We start from the raw sequence: 17,250 nt of genomic DNA, 5'->3' as shown, positions 1-17,250 counted from the left end.
CACCATTCATGATAAACAGCAGAAGTATCTCACTTCTCATAAACAGGAGAGGATTCTCACGTCTTTTACATAGGATTTTTTTTTACTAATACAGAAAGCTGGCATCAGATTTTAGATATACGGTAGGAACATAAAGAACCAAATGGGACATCATTTACCTTGATCTTCTCTTCCACTTTGTGTTTGGTCTCTGACTTGGAGGTTTTGTGGGACAAAAAGGCTTGGATTTCTTTCCAGTCATTGTCAAGTTTTTCCGTAAGGGTTAGTGTATTTTCCCTCTGAGTTTGTCGCTCTCTCTAAAAAAACCAAAAAACCCCCAAAAGTGACATTACAGAATGGCTCCCTGAACTTGGAGATTCCCCCACAATGAGGAAAGTATGATCATGCATAGTCAAAAAGAATTGACAAACTCAAGACTGTACTTTACTGAGGTGTTTTTCTTCTGGTTCACACACACAATAGTTGAAAGTTACTCCCTTGAAAAAGTTCAAGTTTGAAGTGATTTATAAGCATGCATGCATGACTGCTTTTAATTGCCAAAAGATCTGAGGATAATTTAATCACACAAGTTAGTCCAAGCAGGAAAAATGATGTAGTGAAATGACAAACTGCTCAACAAAAATAGAGAGAAATGCCTTTTTAGTTCAGGGTTCACACTTGACACAATATCCCACATTCAGTTTTACAAGGTTCTTCTCTTTCCTGGCAGAAGTCAGGCAGGAAGGGGGAATTCAGTTGTTTCTAAGTTTCACTTAAGTATCAACTATCAAAGGTTTCAAAATGCTAATGCTCACCCTGACAAGAGACAATGAAATGGTCAGCTCACACTTTGTGGGAACCTAACACCTAGGAAGGACACAGGTGTGAAGGGTGAGATTGTATCTTCCTGGAGCACAAGGAGGTGGAAAAACTGAAGGGAAAATCCCTTGCCTGAGAGGTTCCATTTTGGCAGCTCTATTCTGGTTGAAGACACGGGAGAAAGGAGCTCACACACCTAGACTCCGTCTTGATGGCTACCATTGCCACAGGGAACAGACAAAAACCCTGTGGCAATGAGAAGCTTTTAAACTGCACAGACCAATTAGGACACATAGAGAGTAAGGAACAGGGGAACTGTATATTTACACCTTTTTTGTATCCCTTGTATAATCTGTTGAGGTGCAGAGACCACATGTGTGCCTTTTAATTTCAATAAATCCTTCACTATTTTAAATGCTGGTAGTTGTTCTCCTTACAATACAGACCTCCCCTGTTCCAACACGGTATTTAAAATGTGTGGTCAGTTGCCAAACTGTTATTTCCCTGAAAGTACACAAGTGAAATAGGCCTCCCTTGTCATTGCTGGTCAGCTGAGGACAGAGACACTATGCAGAGCCTTAGAATGGTACCATAAGACAAGAAGTCCTCTTGACAGGCATTTCCTAGAATGACCAACTGGTGGTCGCACACCAAAAGCAAAGCTAGATAGGGAACCTTAAGTCAATAAACAAACTCTGAAGTATCAATCAGCAGTGTTTATTGATGAGGTATCAAAGCAGCATACTTGGCAAAGCCAGTTCTAAAGAAACTGGCATTTGAAGACCCATATATCCCCTAATAATTCCCCGCTCCCAACTTCCCAGAGGCAGCCTCTGGAACCGAGACTGCCCCGAGGTCAGCAACAGACAACAAGGAAGCCTCCTGGTCTTCCGCACACAACAAGCTAACAGTTGTAACTCTTTTCTTGTGCAACAGGAGATGCAGGGGATGCCTGCAAAGCCATAAAGCATAGGTCAAGGAAAGGATGCACAGGTGGCAGTGGTTAACATATAGCAGGCTGGTTACATATATCAAAGAGGAACTGATTGGTGATTACACAGTTTCAAGAATGCATTTTATTTCCTCAGATACGTATCCCCCTGACACTGGACACCTAGATGCCTCAGAGGGCTGAATGGAGTCCTGCTCTTCAGTCATAAATTCAAAATACTTCAATTTCAGTTTAAAAGCTCAGAATTTACCTTTTCCTGTTTGGATTTTGCAATTAGTTCGTCAATAAGGTCCTTCCGCGATTTACACGTTTTGTCGTTTTCATTTTCTTGCCTCAAGAGAGCTTTCTTACGAAGAAGACCACCACCTCCGCCAAAGTGAGCAGCAGTTAATTCAGCTAAAAATGAAAGAGCAAAGCTATTTACGAGAAGAACAAGCTCAGCATAATATCGAACAATTGTTAAAATACCAAGCTGGTGTTTTTTTTTAAAAAAAGAGATCAAGTCAAAGCCAGAGGATTCACATTACATCTCCAGGGCTGGCGATCCATCCTTTCTTAAATAGCGATATGATGGCTAGCTGGATTAAATTAAAGAGCATATTCATGCAACTTGCTATCTTGAATGCGTTGTTTTAAATATACAAATTAGATTAATCATCAAACCTTGGGTACTACATTCTGACATACCGCCCCATTGTATGTGGAATGCTTACTTTCCACTGTGCAGTGGGCCTACAGTGAGGTCTCCCTGCATTTCTCTGTTTATACGTGAGTAGACACTCACTCCTACCACACAGTTTTCCTGTGGAGAACTCTCCTGGGTCTAGGGTGTTGTGGGTTTTCTGGGTTGTATGGCCATGCTCCAGTAGCATTTTCTCCTGACTTTTTGCCTGCATCTTCAGAGGATCTGATGGTAGTAAAGCAAGTGGAGTATATATACCTGTGGAATGTCCTGGGTGAGAGAAAGAACCATTTGCATTGGTTGAAAGTGTAAAGGGTGCAATTTGCAAGTGTGATTTGCATGTGTTAAGTGGAATTCACCCATTTTTGCATATGTGCGTAACACTGAAGTTGCATAATCAATTAGTGAAGGTATCTGCAAAGCAGTTGCCTGGCACTTTAATCCTTTTAATTGCTTCCCGCAGAGAGACATTCTGTGTCTGGGTGGTGTTCATTAGATACTGTCTTGATTCACCACTGAAATGCCATCTTCACCTTTATTGGTACTAAGATGGCATTGCCCTGCTATTCAGGATGTCTGAAGGGTTGCTGCAGTGGATGATCGCTGCAGTGGATGAAGGTGAAGTTGTGCCCATTGGATGAAGGTGAAGTTGTGCCAAGTTGCATGACTGAAGAACACTTGCTTGTGATCACAGCTGCTGCCTGTTCTACTATCAATTTGACTTTGCTGTCGGGAAGAAAGAAGGAGCTCCATGTTGTATGTATGATGACTCTCGGATGTTCCAGTCTTTGGGATGGTTCCAGTGAACTTTTGGGGAAGTTGATGAGAAAGTTGTGGCTCTGGAGGCAGTGGATGATCTGTTAAGTGTTGTGCATCACTGGCTGTCTGGACCCTAACCTGAGGAGATCGTTCAGGTATGGGTGTATGTGAATTCCTGCCTCTCTCAGGAAGATGATGGGAGGTAGTAATATTTTTGAAAACACCCTGGGGCCAGGGCAGAGGCCAAAAGGGAGGACCATGAATTGAAAATGGTCATTCTCCACCATAAAACGAAGAAAGCTGCAATGTGTCTGTAGAATGGGGATATGAACATGACCCTCCTGCAGATTCAAAGATGTGAAAAAGGCTCCTGGCTGAATGGCCTCAGCCATGGATCTCAGTGACTCCATCCTGAATTTTCTCAGTTTGATACATTTGTTCAGGAACTTTTGATCCAAAATGGCTCTCCAAGCCCCACTTGTCTTTGGCATGGTGAAGAACATGGACTAGATATCCGGAACACATTCATTTTCCAAAACTAGTTCCACTACTTTGATGTTGTGGTGTTGGAGGGCTGTTATTGTCCTCTGGACTTTTTTTGGATGTTTGGGAGTCAAGGAGGGAAGGAATTGGTGTTGTGGGAATTTGAGAATTCCAGGCAACAACACTTGGTTACAATTTCCAGTACCCATTGGTCCATCTGCTCCCTTGCCCAAACATCCAGAAAATGAACCAGTCTGCCCCCCACCAGGATGCCTGCACAGTTAGGGTTTGGGGCTGCTGCTTGTGGTCATGTCTTTGCCGCCTTTGTCTCCCTTGTGCTGGAAACCCCTATTATTGGGGCAGTAACAAAAGGACTGATGGCTCTGTTGCCAGAGTGGTTCCCTGGAATCACTGGGGTATTTAGACAGAGTTCTGTGGCTGCAAAAGGAAAAGCTGCTGGAAGATTACCTTTTCCCAGATCTGCCGACATACTTTGGCATAGCCTTTTTATCTCAAGATTCTACCAGACCCTTGTCCAGAGCTGCTCCAAAGAGCATATCCCCTGAAAAGGATAAGTTGCCATGAGGGTTTCAAATGAAGATTGTCCTGCCAAGCCCTCAGCTACAGGTTTCCTCTTCAGACAATGGAGCATGCTGTGACTCGTTAAGAGAAAACTAGAACATCAAGCGTAGTGTCAGCTGCCAAGGAAGAAGCTTTGAGAATGCAGCTAGTCCCTCAATGAGGCATTTGTTGGAATTGGAGAGCAACTGCAATCATTTGTGTGCCCAGACCAAGGCCACTCTGGACTCTATAGAATAGTGGATGCTTTAATTGTCATGGAATCAAGGGCCCTCTTCAGGGCAAACTCAGATCTCTTGTCAAGTAATCTTACAAAAGGTGGGGACAGTGACATTAGTCATTGTCAAATCTTCTGAAACAAATCCCCCTGATTGTAGGGCAGCTACTGGGGCATCTACCAGGAGATCTGGAGTAGTCTGTTTGCAAACTTAGGCAAGGAGGGAAATGCTTGTTGGCTGCAGATTTAGCTCGTTCCTTTTTAAGTTTGCTTTAAAAAAATATAGGAAATGGAAAAAATATTTCAGACCTCTCAAAAATCGGACACAACTCCTTATATCCCTCCAGACTACCCTTAACATGGGGTTGAGAAGTGGAGGAGGACTCCTGTCTTGGTTTTTTTTCTTGCAGATCTAATGCAATCAATGTTTTGGTTAGAAAGTGTCAAGGGTTCTAGAGCAGCGGGGCCTACAGAGGAGTAGAGCAGTCAGCGACCAGAAGGAAGACATTGGAATGCAGAAACAATCACGTCCAAGAAGGGCTCTATTCCACATGTACAAATCACAGCTCCAACTGACAAAGTGCTTTGCAGTAACAGGTTCCATAAGCACACTTTACAACTCACACCCTTCCTCCGTATATACAGATGTACAACCAATAGCTTTGCAGCTTCCTATCAGTCCTTATGTGCAACCCATGGGTATGAGTCCTACCCTCTCCATTACAAGAGGTTGCATCATCTTCCTGCCAACTGTCAGATAGATTTTGTCAATCAGATCTGACAGATCTTGAAAGAAAGTCCAGTAGATCCTCCTGTTTAAAATATTTGAGGGGTTGTTCTGGGAGTTCAACTGGTTTAGTCTCTTCATCAGAGATGAACTCCCCCTCCTTCCTGCCATTGCCTTTGCTAAGATCAGACTCTCCCCTGGGGCATTTATCTCTCCCCAAACTTCTGGAGGGTTGCAGAGCCTCAGCCTCCTTATGGGTTACAGCCTCCCTAATCGTTTCCTTCTGGGGGACCAAGAGAGGGGGAAGGGCAGAGAGAGGACCTGGCAATGAAGCTCAATGAAATACTGTCCCTTGGGCAGAGGACTACCCTCTCCTCCCTAAAGGTTTGCCTTAAGAGGACTATGAGATCCTTAGAGTATTTTGCCTGGGGCTGGCTACTCATAAGTAGACCCCCCAGTCCAGTCTCCCAGGTCTTCTCAGGAGTCATAGCAAGGCTACAGAATACCCCAATGGGAGATGGCACCCAGCACTCCTGATTCAAAATGGCAGCTGCCTGCCACTCCTGAGGCAAAATGACTTCTGTCTTCTCTCTCTTCATGAAAGGCACATGGCACTTCTTGCGGGCACGATTTCCTTGCCCCTGGTGTCTTCTGGGCCATGCCTTCACTGCCTGTAGGTAGACTGCAGCAGCGGTCCTGGGGAAGGAGGAGATCTGTTGTGGCTCGCTTTCCTCTGGAGCAGCAGTCTGTGGGGAGGTTTTTCCTGCTGTGGTTTTCTCACCATGGCCTTAAAGAGCCAGTAGCCAAATCCTCCCTTTTTCTTGGTTTCCAGAAATGAGGAGAAAAACAGGGAAGATATAAGACCAGAGAAGAAACAAGGACAGGAACGTAGAAAAAGAGAGGGAAAGTGATGAAAAAACAGATAAAATATATATAATAGATAGCAGAAGGTTAGACCCTAGCTCTATCACTGCTCTATCTGAGGCAGGGAAAGAAATGAAGGAGGATGATTCCCACCAAGGAATAGGAAGTCTAGGAACTTTCCTGTCTCCCTATCGGAAGGGTTGGCTTAGTGGAGAATGGAGAGTGAAAGCAGGGTTTGAAGAAATATGTTCGTACAAGAAACCTTGCCGTGATGGACACTCACCCCCATCATGCACCAGACACCTTGTTTATAATCGGCCAATGCTGGAAACTAGTTGGGGCTTGAACCTTGGAATTTTGCCATTAGAACAAATGATCCCCAAAGGGTGTTAACGCCACGTTTTCGAAAAATGCAACAAATTTCTAACGTATGCTTCATTTGTCTTACCTGACAGCATCCCAGCTTCCTCAGTGTCACTGTCACTCTCCACCACATCATTCAGTTTCTCAATATCTGCCAGCGACTGGCCATAATGAGTTAATTCTTCCTCTTCATTAAGGTTATAGACGTTTTTCTTCTCATGACTTTTCTGCAACAAAATCAGTATATATATTTGCACTACCACTAATACAATATTAATAGCTTCCATGAAGACTTTTTTAGACGTAAGGAGTAAGTTCATGCCTCTTAGAAACAAAACCAACATTTCTTATTAGTAACTTCTCCCACTCCGGGTCCATTACTTAGCATACAACACAGTTTTCCCCCTCCTTCACTTCGGTCACAATATTTCTATTCTCTGTAGCTGCCTGAGTTGTTGCTCCCAGGTGTTCACTATAAATATTCTTTCTCATGCCTAAATTACCCCACAGAATGGTGGGAATTAAGTCTTCTTACACAACAGCCTGAGCCCCAAGACATTCAAACACTGAGAATCATATACCTTCTGCCAATTCATTTCCACTACATCATCTTTGTCACAGTCTTCCAAATCAGTCTATCAGTATCTGCCATCTATCGCTTGCCCTTCTTGGCTTTTTAGCAGTCCTCCTACATTCTCTCTTTTAACTGCTGTAGGAAAAACCATGGATTCCCTTGACTCATGTATATGATTAGGCTGACATAGGAAATATCCTAAATTCAGAATGCTCACACCCTTAAGTGTGCTTAGAACTTACAACCAAAGATTATTCCAGGCATTTTACAAAAAAGAATCCTGGACCTGCCCAAATTGCCCAGGTTACCAGCACAATAAATCATCCTACTTATTTTAGAGTCAGACTCCGATTCCATGCATGCTTACTTGGAAGTAAATTCCACAGTTCAATGGGATTAACTTTTAAGTAAATGCAAACCACATTTGCAGTTTAAAATTATTACATTTTTTCCACTAAATAATCAGATAAAGTACTACTAAAGTTCAAAAGATACCAGCTTTACAAAACACACTGAATTACAAACTACTTAAAAATTAACTGCTTTGCTTTCTGGAAATATTAAATATATTACCTGCTGTTCCAAGGCAAACCTCTTTGTCATCTTTTCCTCTGGACTTATTCTGGTATCATATTCACCAATCCGCTTATCTTTAAACACACTAGATTTGTCCTTTTCTTTGTATTCTTTTAACAATGTTTGCGTACGCTAAAATACACAACATACAAAAAAATCCAACTGAGACGGATCTTCCTGAGATAAAGCACCACTCAATAATTAAAATGCCCATGTTAGAATCCACACATTATTAATCACCACAGGTTGAACTGAAAAGTGCTACTGAGGCTAGTTTAACATGGAGCTGTGCATTTGCATTGGAGAAGAAGGGGGATATTTTCACTGATTTTCTCCATAATTTCAACCCACATTTTGTACTGCACATTGGCCCAAAGGGATCCTTGACACTCCCTGCAACTTGCCCCAACACAGATGTGGAGGTCCAAGGGTGCTGAAGGAGGGTGAAATTCAGCGAGTCCTGCTTCACCAGCCTCACTCTGCTGCCGGCAATTGAACCCAACACTGACGGGGAGTTTTGCAGTTTTCCAGTTTTTTCCTTTCTTACCTGACTACTCTTTTGACTCAAAGGTCTTGAGCAACTGAAATCCAATGACCCATGTGAATCAAGTGGGGATCAGTGCCAGAGGCGTAGCTAGAAAAAATGGAGCCCCAGCCTCCTTATGGGTTTCCTTCTGGGGGACCAAGAGAGAGGGAAGGGCAGGGAGAGGGAAATCTGAGCTTTGCGCCTTCCATGACAAATCAATGATTTTTTTGCAGTAGGTATTTTCAAAGGGGATTGGGGGGGGGAGCTAGGAAAGCTAGGGCAGAGCAGGCTGGAACACCCCTCTCATTCTGAGAGGCAGCCTCTCAGAGAGGGGAGATCCAGCCTCAGCGTTTGTTTGTTTTTTAAGCCAAGAAAGGGACCCTGGAGGCGTCTGCTGAGGCCCTGCAAGAATTTTGGGGTGGGAGGGAAGACTTCTGCTGGGCCCCTGCAAGCCCAGCTGGGCTTTCTGGGTAGGGAAGGAGGGAGGGGAAGCTTTTGTGGTGCCCAGGCCACGCCCCCTCCCCCGCCCCCACTTACCTTTGGCGCTGTGGTGGTCTCTGGCAGCCTGGCAGGGCCAGGTCTCCTTCCCTCCTTGGCCTGGCCCCTCCCCAACAGACTGCTCCTTCAGCCGGCTCTGCCTGGAGCAGTCTGTTGGGGCGGGGGTGGGACGAGGGGAACGGGGAGGGGCTTGGGGATGATTTTGCACCCCCACGTGACTTAACTGTGGGGCGCCCGGGTCAAGTGTCCCTGGATGTTTCCATTGTGGTTTCGCCAGTGATCAGTGCACAAAGTACAACGCAACAGAAATTATGCTGAAGAAGGTGCGTAGCAATTGCTGTCTACTATCAGATGAAGTCTGAAGGACATTTTGCAGCAGCTAAAGTTTTCAGAGCAGACTGCTGTCCCTGACGGTTTCAAGTCATTGCCATTCATACAAACTACTGTATATTTTGGAAGCACAGACATGTGGCATTTATGTTCCAGTAGCCTTAGAGCTTGTACAAGACCTGGATGCGTTCCAGTTAGCTTAGTGGATTTACATCATATTGCACAGGATCTTTAAGAAGTCCTATAGATACCATAAAAGCTGATACAGGCACGAACATCAACCAGCTGAAGGAAGCAGTACTTAATCGAAAAATGTGGAAAGAGCTTGCATTTCGGGTCGCCAAGGGTCGAGAAGGACTGAATGGATAACATCATCATCATCATCGATTAACACAATGTCGAAGATCTTTTAATGACTGCAAGAAACTAGCTACGCAACAACAACAAGAAGCCTTTACTGGCATACAAACTAGCTACGCCTTCCCATACGGTTGGATCAGAAGTGTTTAACAAACGAGGCAGCTTTTACAAGATCAGTAAATCCAGCTCTATAGACTAAAATAGGGTTTTTATATTCATCACAGATCACATCGCAAAAGGGACGGTAAACGACAGCGGGCATTACAATCTCAACGCCGCCCATCCCACAGGAAGACATCATAGCCCCTCTTCCCGAGGAACACGTATTATAGCAAAGACTTCATCTGGAAGCGGACAGCAATTGCTGCCAGCCTTCTTCAGGGTAATTTCTATTGGGCTGAACCCCAGTCAAGACATATGGGGCTTACCGAAGGGGCGGGGCGCTCTGACAGGAAAACCCACGGGGTGGGGGTTGGAGCAAACTTTAAACCCCCCCTCCCCGGGTGTGAGAGCTGGCATGAGTGTGGGTACCCTCAAAGGCGCCCCCCCCGCCCCCCGCTCCACAGAGCTCCCAGCCCCACAGAGTCAGGAACTCTGAGTCAGGAAAAGACAGGTCCTTCCAGCCGGCCACTCGAACCCCCCACAAGACCCGGCACTCTGCACATGCTCAGGGCCTCTGTGGGGGCACTGCTCCAAGCGGGCTCACCTTCCTGTGGGCTCTGGAGCGGGAGACGCCCGGCAGCCCCACGTCGTGCTTCGTCTTCCGGCCCAGGATGTGGAACTTCTGCTTGTTCACCTTCACCTCGAAGGGGTTGGTGCGCAGGAGGCGGGCGGCCACCGGGCCTCCTCTCCCGCCGCGCGGCGCCGCCTTGCCCATGGTCCTCGCCACGAGGAAGGGCCGCGTGGGAGGATGTCGCCCGACGGACCCCCGGTGGGACCGTGGAGACGGCGAGGCCGGGCTGCAGAGCGGCCTCCCAATAGCGAGGCTTAGGGAGGCTCGCAGGGGCAACAGCGCCCCCTCCGGACGAACCCACTTCACCCCGGACGGAGAAAGCTCGACGGCGGCCGAGAGGAACCTTTCACCTACCGGTTTACCCTGGCCATGCGGAAGGGGCAGGGCTAACCTCGACCGAGGCATTGGTCGGTTGTGGGGCGAGAGGCGGGCTCTTTCAGGTCTTCTTTTCCGATTGGTCCGGGCTCCGGCCCTCGTGCGATTGGCAGCTCGGCGGGAGGAGGTGGCGTCGAGGGTGACGGACAACCCCCAAGATGGCGGCGGGCCAGGGGCGGGCTGAGAGTGCTGCGTCCCTGCGGCTCTCCTGTCACTGAGCGGCCGATCGGCGGCGCTGAATCGCCCGACGCGGGGCAGGGGCAGGAGGCGCCCTTCGCGCACTGTGGCCGGCGATGGCCACCATGGAGAAGCTCATGAAAGCCTTCGAGTCCCTCCGCTCCTTCCAGCAGCAGAGCCCCGCCGCCTCAGCCGCCGCCGCCGCCGCCCCTCCTCCTGAGGAGCCGCCCCAGAGGCCGTAAGTGGGGGTGGGGAGGCCTGGCCTGTCTCGCCCGCCCGCCCGCCCGCCCGCGGGGGAGAGGGTCAGGCGGAACGGTCTCGACTTCCGTGTTGGCTCCGGGGGGGGGGCGGAGGGGGGGTTGGGAGAGGCAACCCCCGCGCCAGGGGATGTTTGCAAAGCTCTGCACCCTCTTCGGGCGAAACGTGGCTCCGCTGGGATCCAGGATGAGCGGTTGTGTTAAGTCCAGGAGACGGAAATCGCACTTCGAAATCTTCCTTTGCAGAATGTTATGTATTGTTTGTTTGCAGTCGCAGGCCATTCTTTAAACCACAGGTGTCAAACTCGTGGCCCTCCAGATGTTATGGACTACAGTTCCCATCATCCCCTGCCAGCATGGCCATGAGTTTGACACCTATGCTTTAAACCGTCTGTAAAACTTAAGCCAGTGACAAATTGTTGAGTATAACAAATAATTAGCGTTCCAAGGAGATTTAATTCACATGTAATAGGTGATTTAAGAACTGGGAAATAAATGTTAACAGTCCATTTAAACTTTACAACAAATTTGTGTGAAACTGTTCTCAAATGCTAATAAGGTTTAGTGATAAAATTAATGATTAAAATAGTTTTGCAGAACACATGAAGCTGCCTTAAGCTAAATCTGACCATTGGCCTGCCTCAGCGACTCAGATGCGCAGCGGCTGACCAGGGCCTCAGTGGGTGTTGATGCCACTTCCTCACCTGGGAGATTCTGCCTGTCAAGCTGATGCTCCTTCACTGAGCCACAGCCTTTAAGTGCCTTCATATGACAGTTAGACTCAGTTCCTTGCACCTTCCTGGTGTCTGATAGACTTGTGTTTTTAGATTAGTTATTTGTGATTTTGGCAGTTATGGTGGGTAAGCAAATAATTTCATTGGAAATTGTTTAGCTCTTCATGTGGTTGTTAGCAAGATGTTCTATGTACAAATGTACTTTTTGGGGATGTGATCTGTAGAGATTCTGCCTTTAAACAAGAGATTGGGCATTGTGATCTTTGCCCATCTTTGATAATGCAGCATTACTGGCATTCCTTGGGCATTGACTGACAAGTTCTGGGAATGGTTAGAATTTGCTGCCTTAGACTAGATGGGATAACTGCAATTTGTCAGAATCCTTTGAGAATGTGTTGCTATTTTCATTTTCCAAGTGTAGCTCTCTCAGTAATTTGGTTTGTATTTGATTTTATACTTTTGTTGAATTTTATAACATTCTTTATAGGTACTTGTTATGTCTGGAGAAGTTAAGGTCTTTTTTTGAGAGTAGCATAATATAATTGTATTGTAGGCATATAATTATTATAAGCAATATAATTATTACCATACTAATTCTCAAGAAAGGTCAACATTCTCTAGACATAACGAGTACCACTTAACAGTGATCCTGTTTAATCATCAGAACGTAAAAGAAGGAAATCAGGACAATGTGAAGCTTTCAGTTTTTGTGACTGGATCTCTGTTCTACTACAAGGAGCTGATTGTGGCAAATGGCTATTACTTTTTATTTACTTAAAATATATTTATTTCATTTATAATTCCAAGGTAGTTTTGAAAGGAAAAATACAGCTATTCAACGTTCCACATTTAATAAGTTATCAGTAAAATCAGTCTGAAAGCATTTACAAAAGAGAATGCAGGGGCAAAAAGCAATTCAGAAAACTCCATAAACCAAGAGTCTTGATTTGGCCAGCACAGGAGGCGCTGGGCAATTGTTTCTAAGAGGGCCTTCCACAGAAAGAGTATTACCAAAAATGAGCTGTAAATCAGAACGACACAGCAGAATCCAAGTTGGGTCAAACCACAAATCGGGGGTGTGTGTGTGTGTGTGTGTATGTTTCCAAGCCTAGGCAGTCGGACTGAACTTCAGATAATTCAAGGAGTTGGATTCTGCAAAGTCTAGAGCAAAGGGGAGAGTAGAGAATCAGGATGAACAGATGCAGATGTGTGTCTGTAGGTTAGCTGTTGCTAGCCTCTTCTTGTCAGTTGATTTCACCAGCTTTTATTGAATTCTGCTGTGCGGGAGGTGTGTCTTCAGCTGGTTATCTTGAAGAGGACTCTATGGTGCAGGAGATAGAATCAGCAGCTCTCTCACAATGCATAAATTAGCTTCCATACAGAGCAAGGCTGGATTAGCAGGTTTTGGATTTGAGATCCCATGGCCCCTGACACCTTCTCAGGGAAGCTTTTAAATTCTTGTTTGTTCTCGGGGTGTCTGTTTGCTAGTACAAGGGCATAATTTAGCTTCTCCTAAATCACTGTAAATGGTGAAATTGACCAAGCTGGCTCTTGCAGTGGCTATAGATTGAACTTCAGTCACCTTCTGATCTTTCTAAATCCACTCTCCTTCATAATGAGGCTACAGATGAGTTTACAGGAGATAAAGAAGACTAATGTCATTGTCCCCACCTTTTGTAAACTGGGCATTGAATAAGTATTTTTAAAGCGCTTTAAGTATTATCCAGTGTATTAAGTAGTACTTTCCCTTTCCCTTTCCCTTTCCAGGTTCAGCCATGTGGTAATCCATACATAGATAAGTGGGTAATGTATAACGTTTGCTAGAAACTCAGGGCATTGACAACTATTTCATTATGCATTGTTATGCTAGATGAAATTGACCAAGCTGGCTCTTGCAGTGGCTATAGATTGAACTTCAGTCACCTTCTGATCTTTCTAAATCCACTTCTCTATGTTTGTGTGTGTATCAGTTCTGGTTATGAAGATGTGTCCACTATCTGCCCAGTGTAATATTCATTTCTGAAGATCCTTTAGCCATTTAGCAAGTACTTGCACCCTCAAGGATCCCAACAATATCTACTCCCTGCTTCTGCCAGCTGCAGCTCATTGATCTTCCCAAAACGACTCCCCTTGAGGGCAGATTTGAGGTCTGTAGCAAGAAGGGACAAATGAGTTTTTGTGAAAATCATCTATCTGCCTTTTCCATTGCTGAAAATTATTGCTGGAATCCAAGTTGTATGGAAGAATTAAGAGATCACATCGAGTTACTAGGCATTATCTTGAGACAAGAAACAGAATTAGCATTCAAGATAAAGGTTGCATATTAGATGGATATGGGTTCTAGTAACTTGACTTGCACTTTTTAAAAATTCAAATTTGATCCTTTTTTATTTCAGAAAGAAAGACCTTTCTACCACCAAGAAAGATCGAGTGAATCATTGCCTAACAATATGTGAAAATATAGTTGCTCAGTCTCTAAGGTAATTTGTATGCTTTTTGGATTCTGTTAATAGCTGTGCTGTTGTACGTTCAAGGGCTGCTATATGTGATAATGACTTTTCATTACTTTGTAAGCTGGACAGGTGAACTCTGCAGTTAAGTCTAACATTTATTGCAAGGTAAAATTTGTGGTTAGAGATGGATACAAAACTTCAACATGTGGGCTTTCCTTCTGTACAGTGCTCTTAATTAGAGGCCAGGAAGAAAGAACCTGGGAGGGTTACATATTTCAGGCCTTGTTGCAAGCCTGTCTGTGCCGCAGCTTGATGTGTTTGCCATATAGTGTGAAATGGCAGCCTGCCCAGAGAGCCTTAATCAAATATTGTTAGCCATACAAGGGTGGAGTACCCATGTGTACACTTTCGTAGGATAGCTGGTACTCCGAGTTAATGTAGAAATATGGGTATGACTGCCATTGCTTATGTGTGACTTAGACAGCCTTTTCCTCTTCCTTATCATTTTCACAGTTTATGAAGACTTCTTAAAAATGTTGTTTCATCTGGCAACTTTCTCTTGTCAGAAGTAAATAAGCAACGTTCTTGAAAAACCTGTATCTTCAAGTACTTCTTTGTTTTCTCAACTTGGTTCATTTTGTCGGGGGAGGGGGCAGTGTGTCTTTGCTCTCTTTTATAGTCTAATCTGAAAATAAGACAGGATTGTGATAATTTAGCAGGGATCTTTGTTATAAATAAACTTTTGGCCAGTGAAGTTTCTCCTATTTACTGTTTGCTTTGCTGTCTTATTGGCTCCCATGAATGTTGGATTTTTCAGCTTGGGTAATTGCCATTTCTCTAACAGTGAGATTTTGGGGGGGAAAGTTGGCTACACTGGGAAGGGAAAGGTTGGACAGATCTGTTCTGCAAGCCTGGTGCTTGGGATGTAACTCATTTTATCTTTGTTTCTTTACTTTAGAAATTCTCCAGAGTTTCAGAAATTGCTGGGCATTGCTATGGAACTTTTTTTGCTTTGTAGCGATGATGCAGAATCAGATGTAAGGATGGTTGCTGATGAATGTCTCAATAAAGTTATCAAGGTAAGTTTCATTTTGAGGTTTTTTTATAGTTTTGTACATGATTCTTTTATGGGATACCTATATGTGTCCCTCATAACAAAGTGAACTGGGTGCGTGTTCCATTCTGGACGAGATGTTAAGCAATTTGGGGATTGGAGACCACTTTGGAACTCTGCATTTGCCCCTGTGAGTTTCATGAAGGAAGAGAGGGGGGCTGCAAGTGTTGTCTGGAGAAACGGACCTCACTCTGCAGTTGCACTTTTCCCATCTGTTCTTGGATCTTTTCAGTCGGTGTGGCCTTGAAGTTCTTTTCAGATCTTTACTCCTATGTGTGCAGATGCCTGATTCATTCTGGGGCCATGGCATTCAGGGAGATGGCAAGCTTGCTGGAGAAGCTTGCATGCAAACATTGGTACACATTAAGTTTTCCTGGTAGGGCTGACAGTGGCTCACTGGCGCTGTGTCAAGTCAGGATAATCATGCAGGGTGGGGGCGGGGGGAGCTTAAATCTTCTCCCACAGTCCTCAGGTTCTGAGGATGGAACTCCCAGACTTTGTCTGTCTATCTGATCTGGGATGCACATGATCTAGTATGTAAAAAGTCTTACTTTGAGATACAAAATATATAATCTGACAAGCTGTTTTATTTGCTGCTGAGGTGTTTATGGGTATTAGTTTATGATTTATGGCACTATATACATAAACAAGACGCCTGTGCAGCATTGATATGCAACGTCTTTTGTATCGCATTCCTCCCAGTGTCAAAGCATGTTAGTGACAACTCACAGTTCTCTACAGCATGTTGAATTTTCTTACACAACGGACTTTGTTGCTAGTACATAAATAAAATTGTCCATATGTATAAGAATGACAGTGCTTAATAACAAGAGCCATAGGAACCCATTTGTCTCCACGTATGGATGAAGCTGTTGGGCTGGCTTTCTCAGGTTCCTGAGCCCTTCGTAGACTCCCAGGAATGTTGTGGTTGGGTCAGTGAGCTGGGTGGGCCTGGTTGTGTCTTTGTCACAGCTGTTTTTGTAGATGAAGAGTTAATTGTCAGTGTATTGAGAATACCTGCAGGCTGATGACTGCAAAATAGAATGTGTTGAAAGAATGCTGATTTGTTGAATTGATGGTTTGATTTTCTTCTAGGCTTTGATGGATTCTAACCTCCCAAGGTTACAGTTGGAACTCTACAAAGAGATTAAAAAGGTGAGGGGATGGTGGTTGATGTTGTTTGTAGTTTTGAATTTGCTGTGATAAAGCAGTATGAATCCAAGGAGCAGAGGATGAGTTATGTAAAAATGAAACTTAAAGTTCACTAACGTATAAGCACTAAAGGTAACTTAGTGTTTTTATTAGTAATCCTGACATTCATGAAGGTACTGGGAAGATATTTCTTTATTACTAAGTTGAGAATAAACTGATGATAAAGAGGGAACTTTCTTAAAGAAGGGGAAGGGATGCACTCTCCCTGATAGTTTCTTACAGGTCCCCACTTGTATATTCAAGTAGCCGTCAGCCAAATCTGAGAATATTTCAGTCTGGTGATTGACTCTATGAACTGACAAGACAGATCTTTCTAAAAACCTGAAAAGCACCCCAGGATCTGACATCTAAAAAAAGAGGTATGTTTGGAGGAGGGGATAAGAATCCCAAAATGATAAAAGGAACACCTTTAGCTTTAAAAAAACACCACCCCTCCATGGCAGTTACTGGGCAGCCACATTCTAGGCTGGTTTTTGTTGGTCAGGGGGAGGGGGCAGGGCCATTTCCAGGGTTGTTCTGAACTCTGAGAGAGGACTCTTTGGGAACAGGACTAGAAGAAGAAGAGCTGAAGAACCCCTTTCTCTCCTCCAGGAGACTCAAAGGGGCTTACAATCTCCTTTCCCTCCCCCTGCAAACAAATACCCTGTGAGGTAGGTGGGTTTGAGAGAGCTCAGAAGAACTGTGACTAGCCCAAGGTCACCCAACTGGTGTGTGTTAGAGTGCACAGGCTAATCTGAATTCCCCAGATAAGCCTCCACAGCTCAAGCGGAAGAGCAGGGAATCAAACCCGGTTCCTTCAGATTGGAGTGCACCTGCTCTTAACCACTACGCCACTGCTGCAGAAGCAACCACTGGGTGACTTGATTCTGCCCAGCTACATGAATCACCTGAGCCTGGCTGTTTTTCT

At 44.8% G+C, this 17,250-nt stretch overlaps 2 protein-coding genes across 2 annotated transcripts in view; one reads left to right on the top strand and one right to left on the bottom strand.

Moving 5' to 3' along the window:
* NOP14 (NOP14 nucleolar protein) overlaps positions 1–10,441 on the bottom strand; it is a 29,508-nt gene extending 19,067 nt beyond the window's left edge. Inside the window, 5 exon segments of the mRNA XM_048509265.1 lie at positions 159–296; positions 2,001–2,146; positions 6,510–6,651; positions 7,572–7,706; positions 9,995–10,441. Coding sequence (XP_048365222.1) covers positions 159–296; positions 2,001–2,146; positions 6,510–6,651; positions 7,572–7,706; positions 9,995–10,426 — 993 coding nt within the window. The 5' untranslated portion in view covers positions 10,427–10,441.
* An 82-nt stretch (positions 10,442–10,523) lies between these two features.
* LOC125439912 (huntingtin-like) overlaps positions 10,524–17,250 on the top strand; it is a 94,699-nt gene continuing 87,972 nt past the window's right edge. Inside the window, exons 1-4 of the mRNA XM_048509256.1 lie at positions 10,524–10,811; positions 13,961–14,044; positions 14,976–15,096; positions 16,227–16,286. Coding sequence (XP_048365213.1) covers positions 10,690–10,811; positions 13,961–14,044; positions 14,976–15,096; positions 16,227–16,286 — 387 coding nt within the window. The 5' untranslated portion in view covers positions 10,524–10,689. The remainder of the gene's footprint in view (positions 10,812–13,960; positions 14,045–14,975; positions 15,097–16,226; positions 16,287–17,250) is intronic.

Source organism: Sphaerodactylus townsendi, linkage group LG10 (genome assembly GCF_021028975.2).
Source record: "Sphaerodactylus townsendi isolate TG3544 linkage group LG10, MPM_Stown_v2.3, whole genome shotgun sequence".
Lineage (NCBI taxonomy): Eukaryota > Metazoa > Chordata > Lepidosauria > Squamata > Sphaerodactylidae > Sphaerodactylus > Sphaerodactylus townsendi.
Note: the sequence above shows the minus strand (reverse complement) of the source record. Positions and strands in the feature narration are given on the sequence as shown.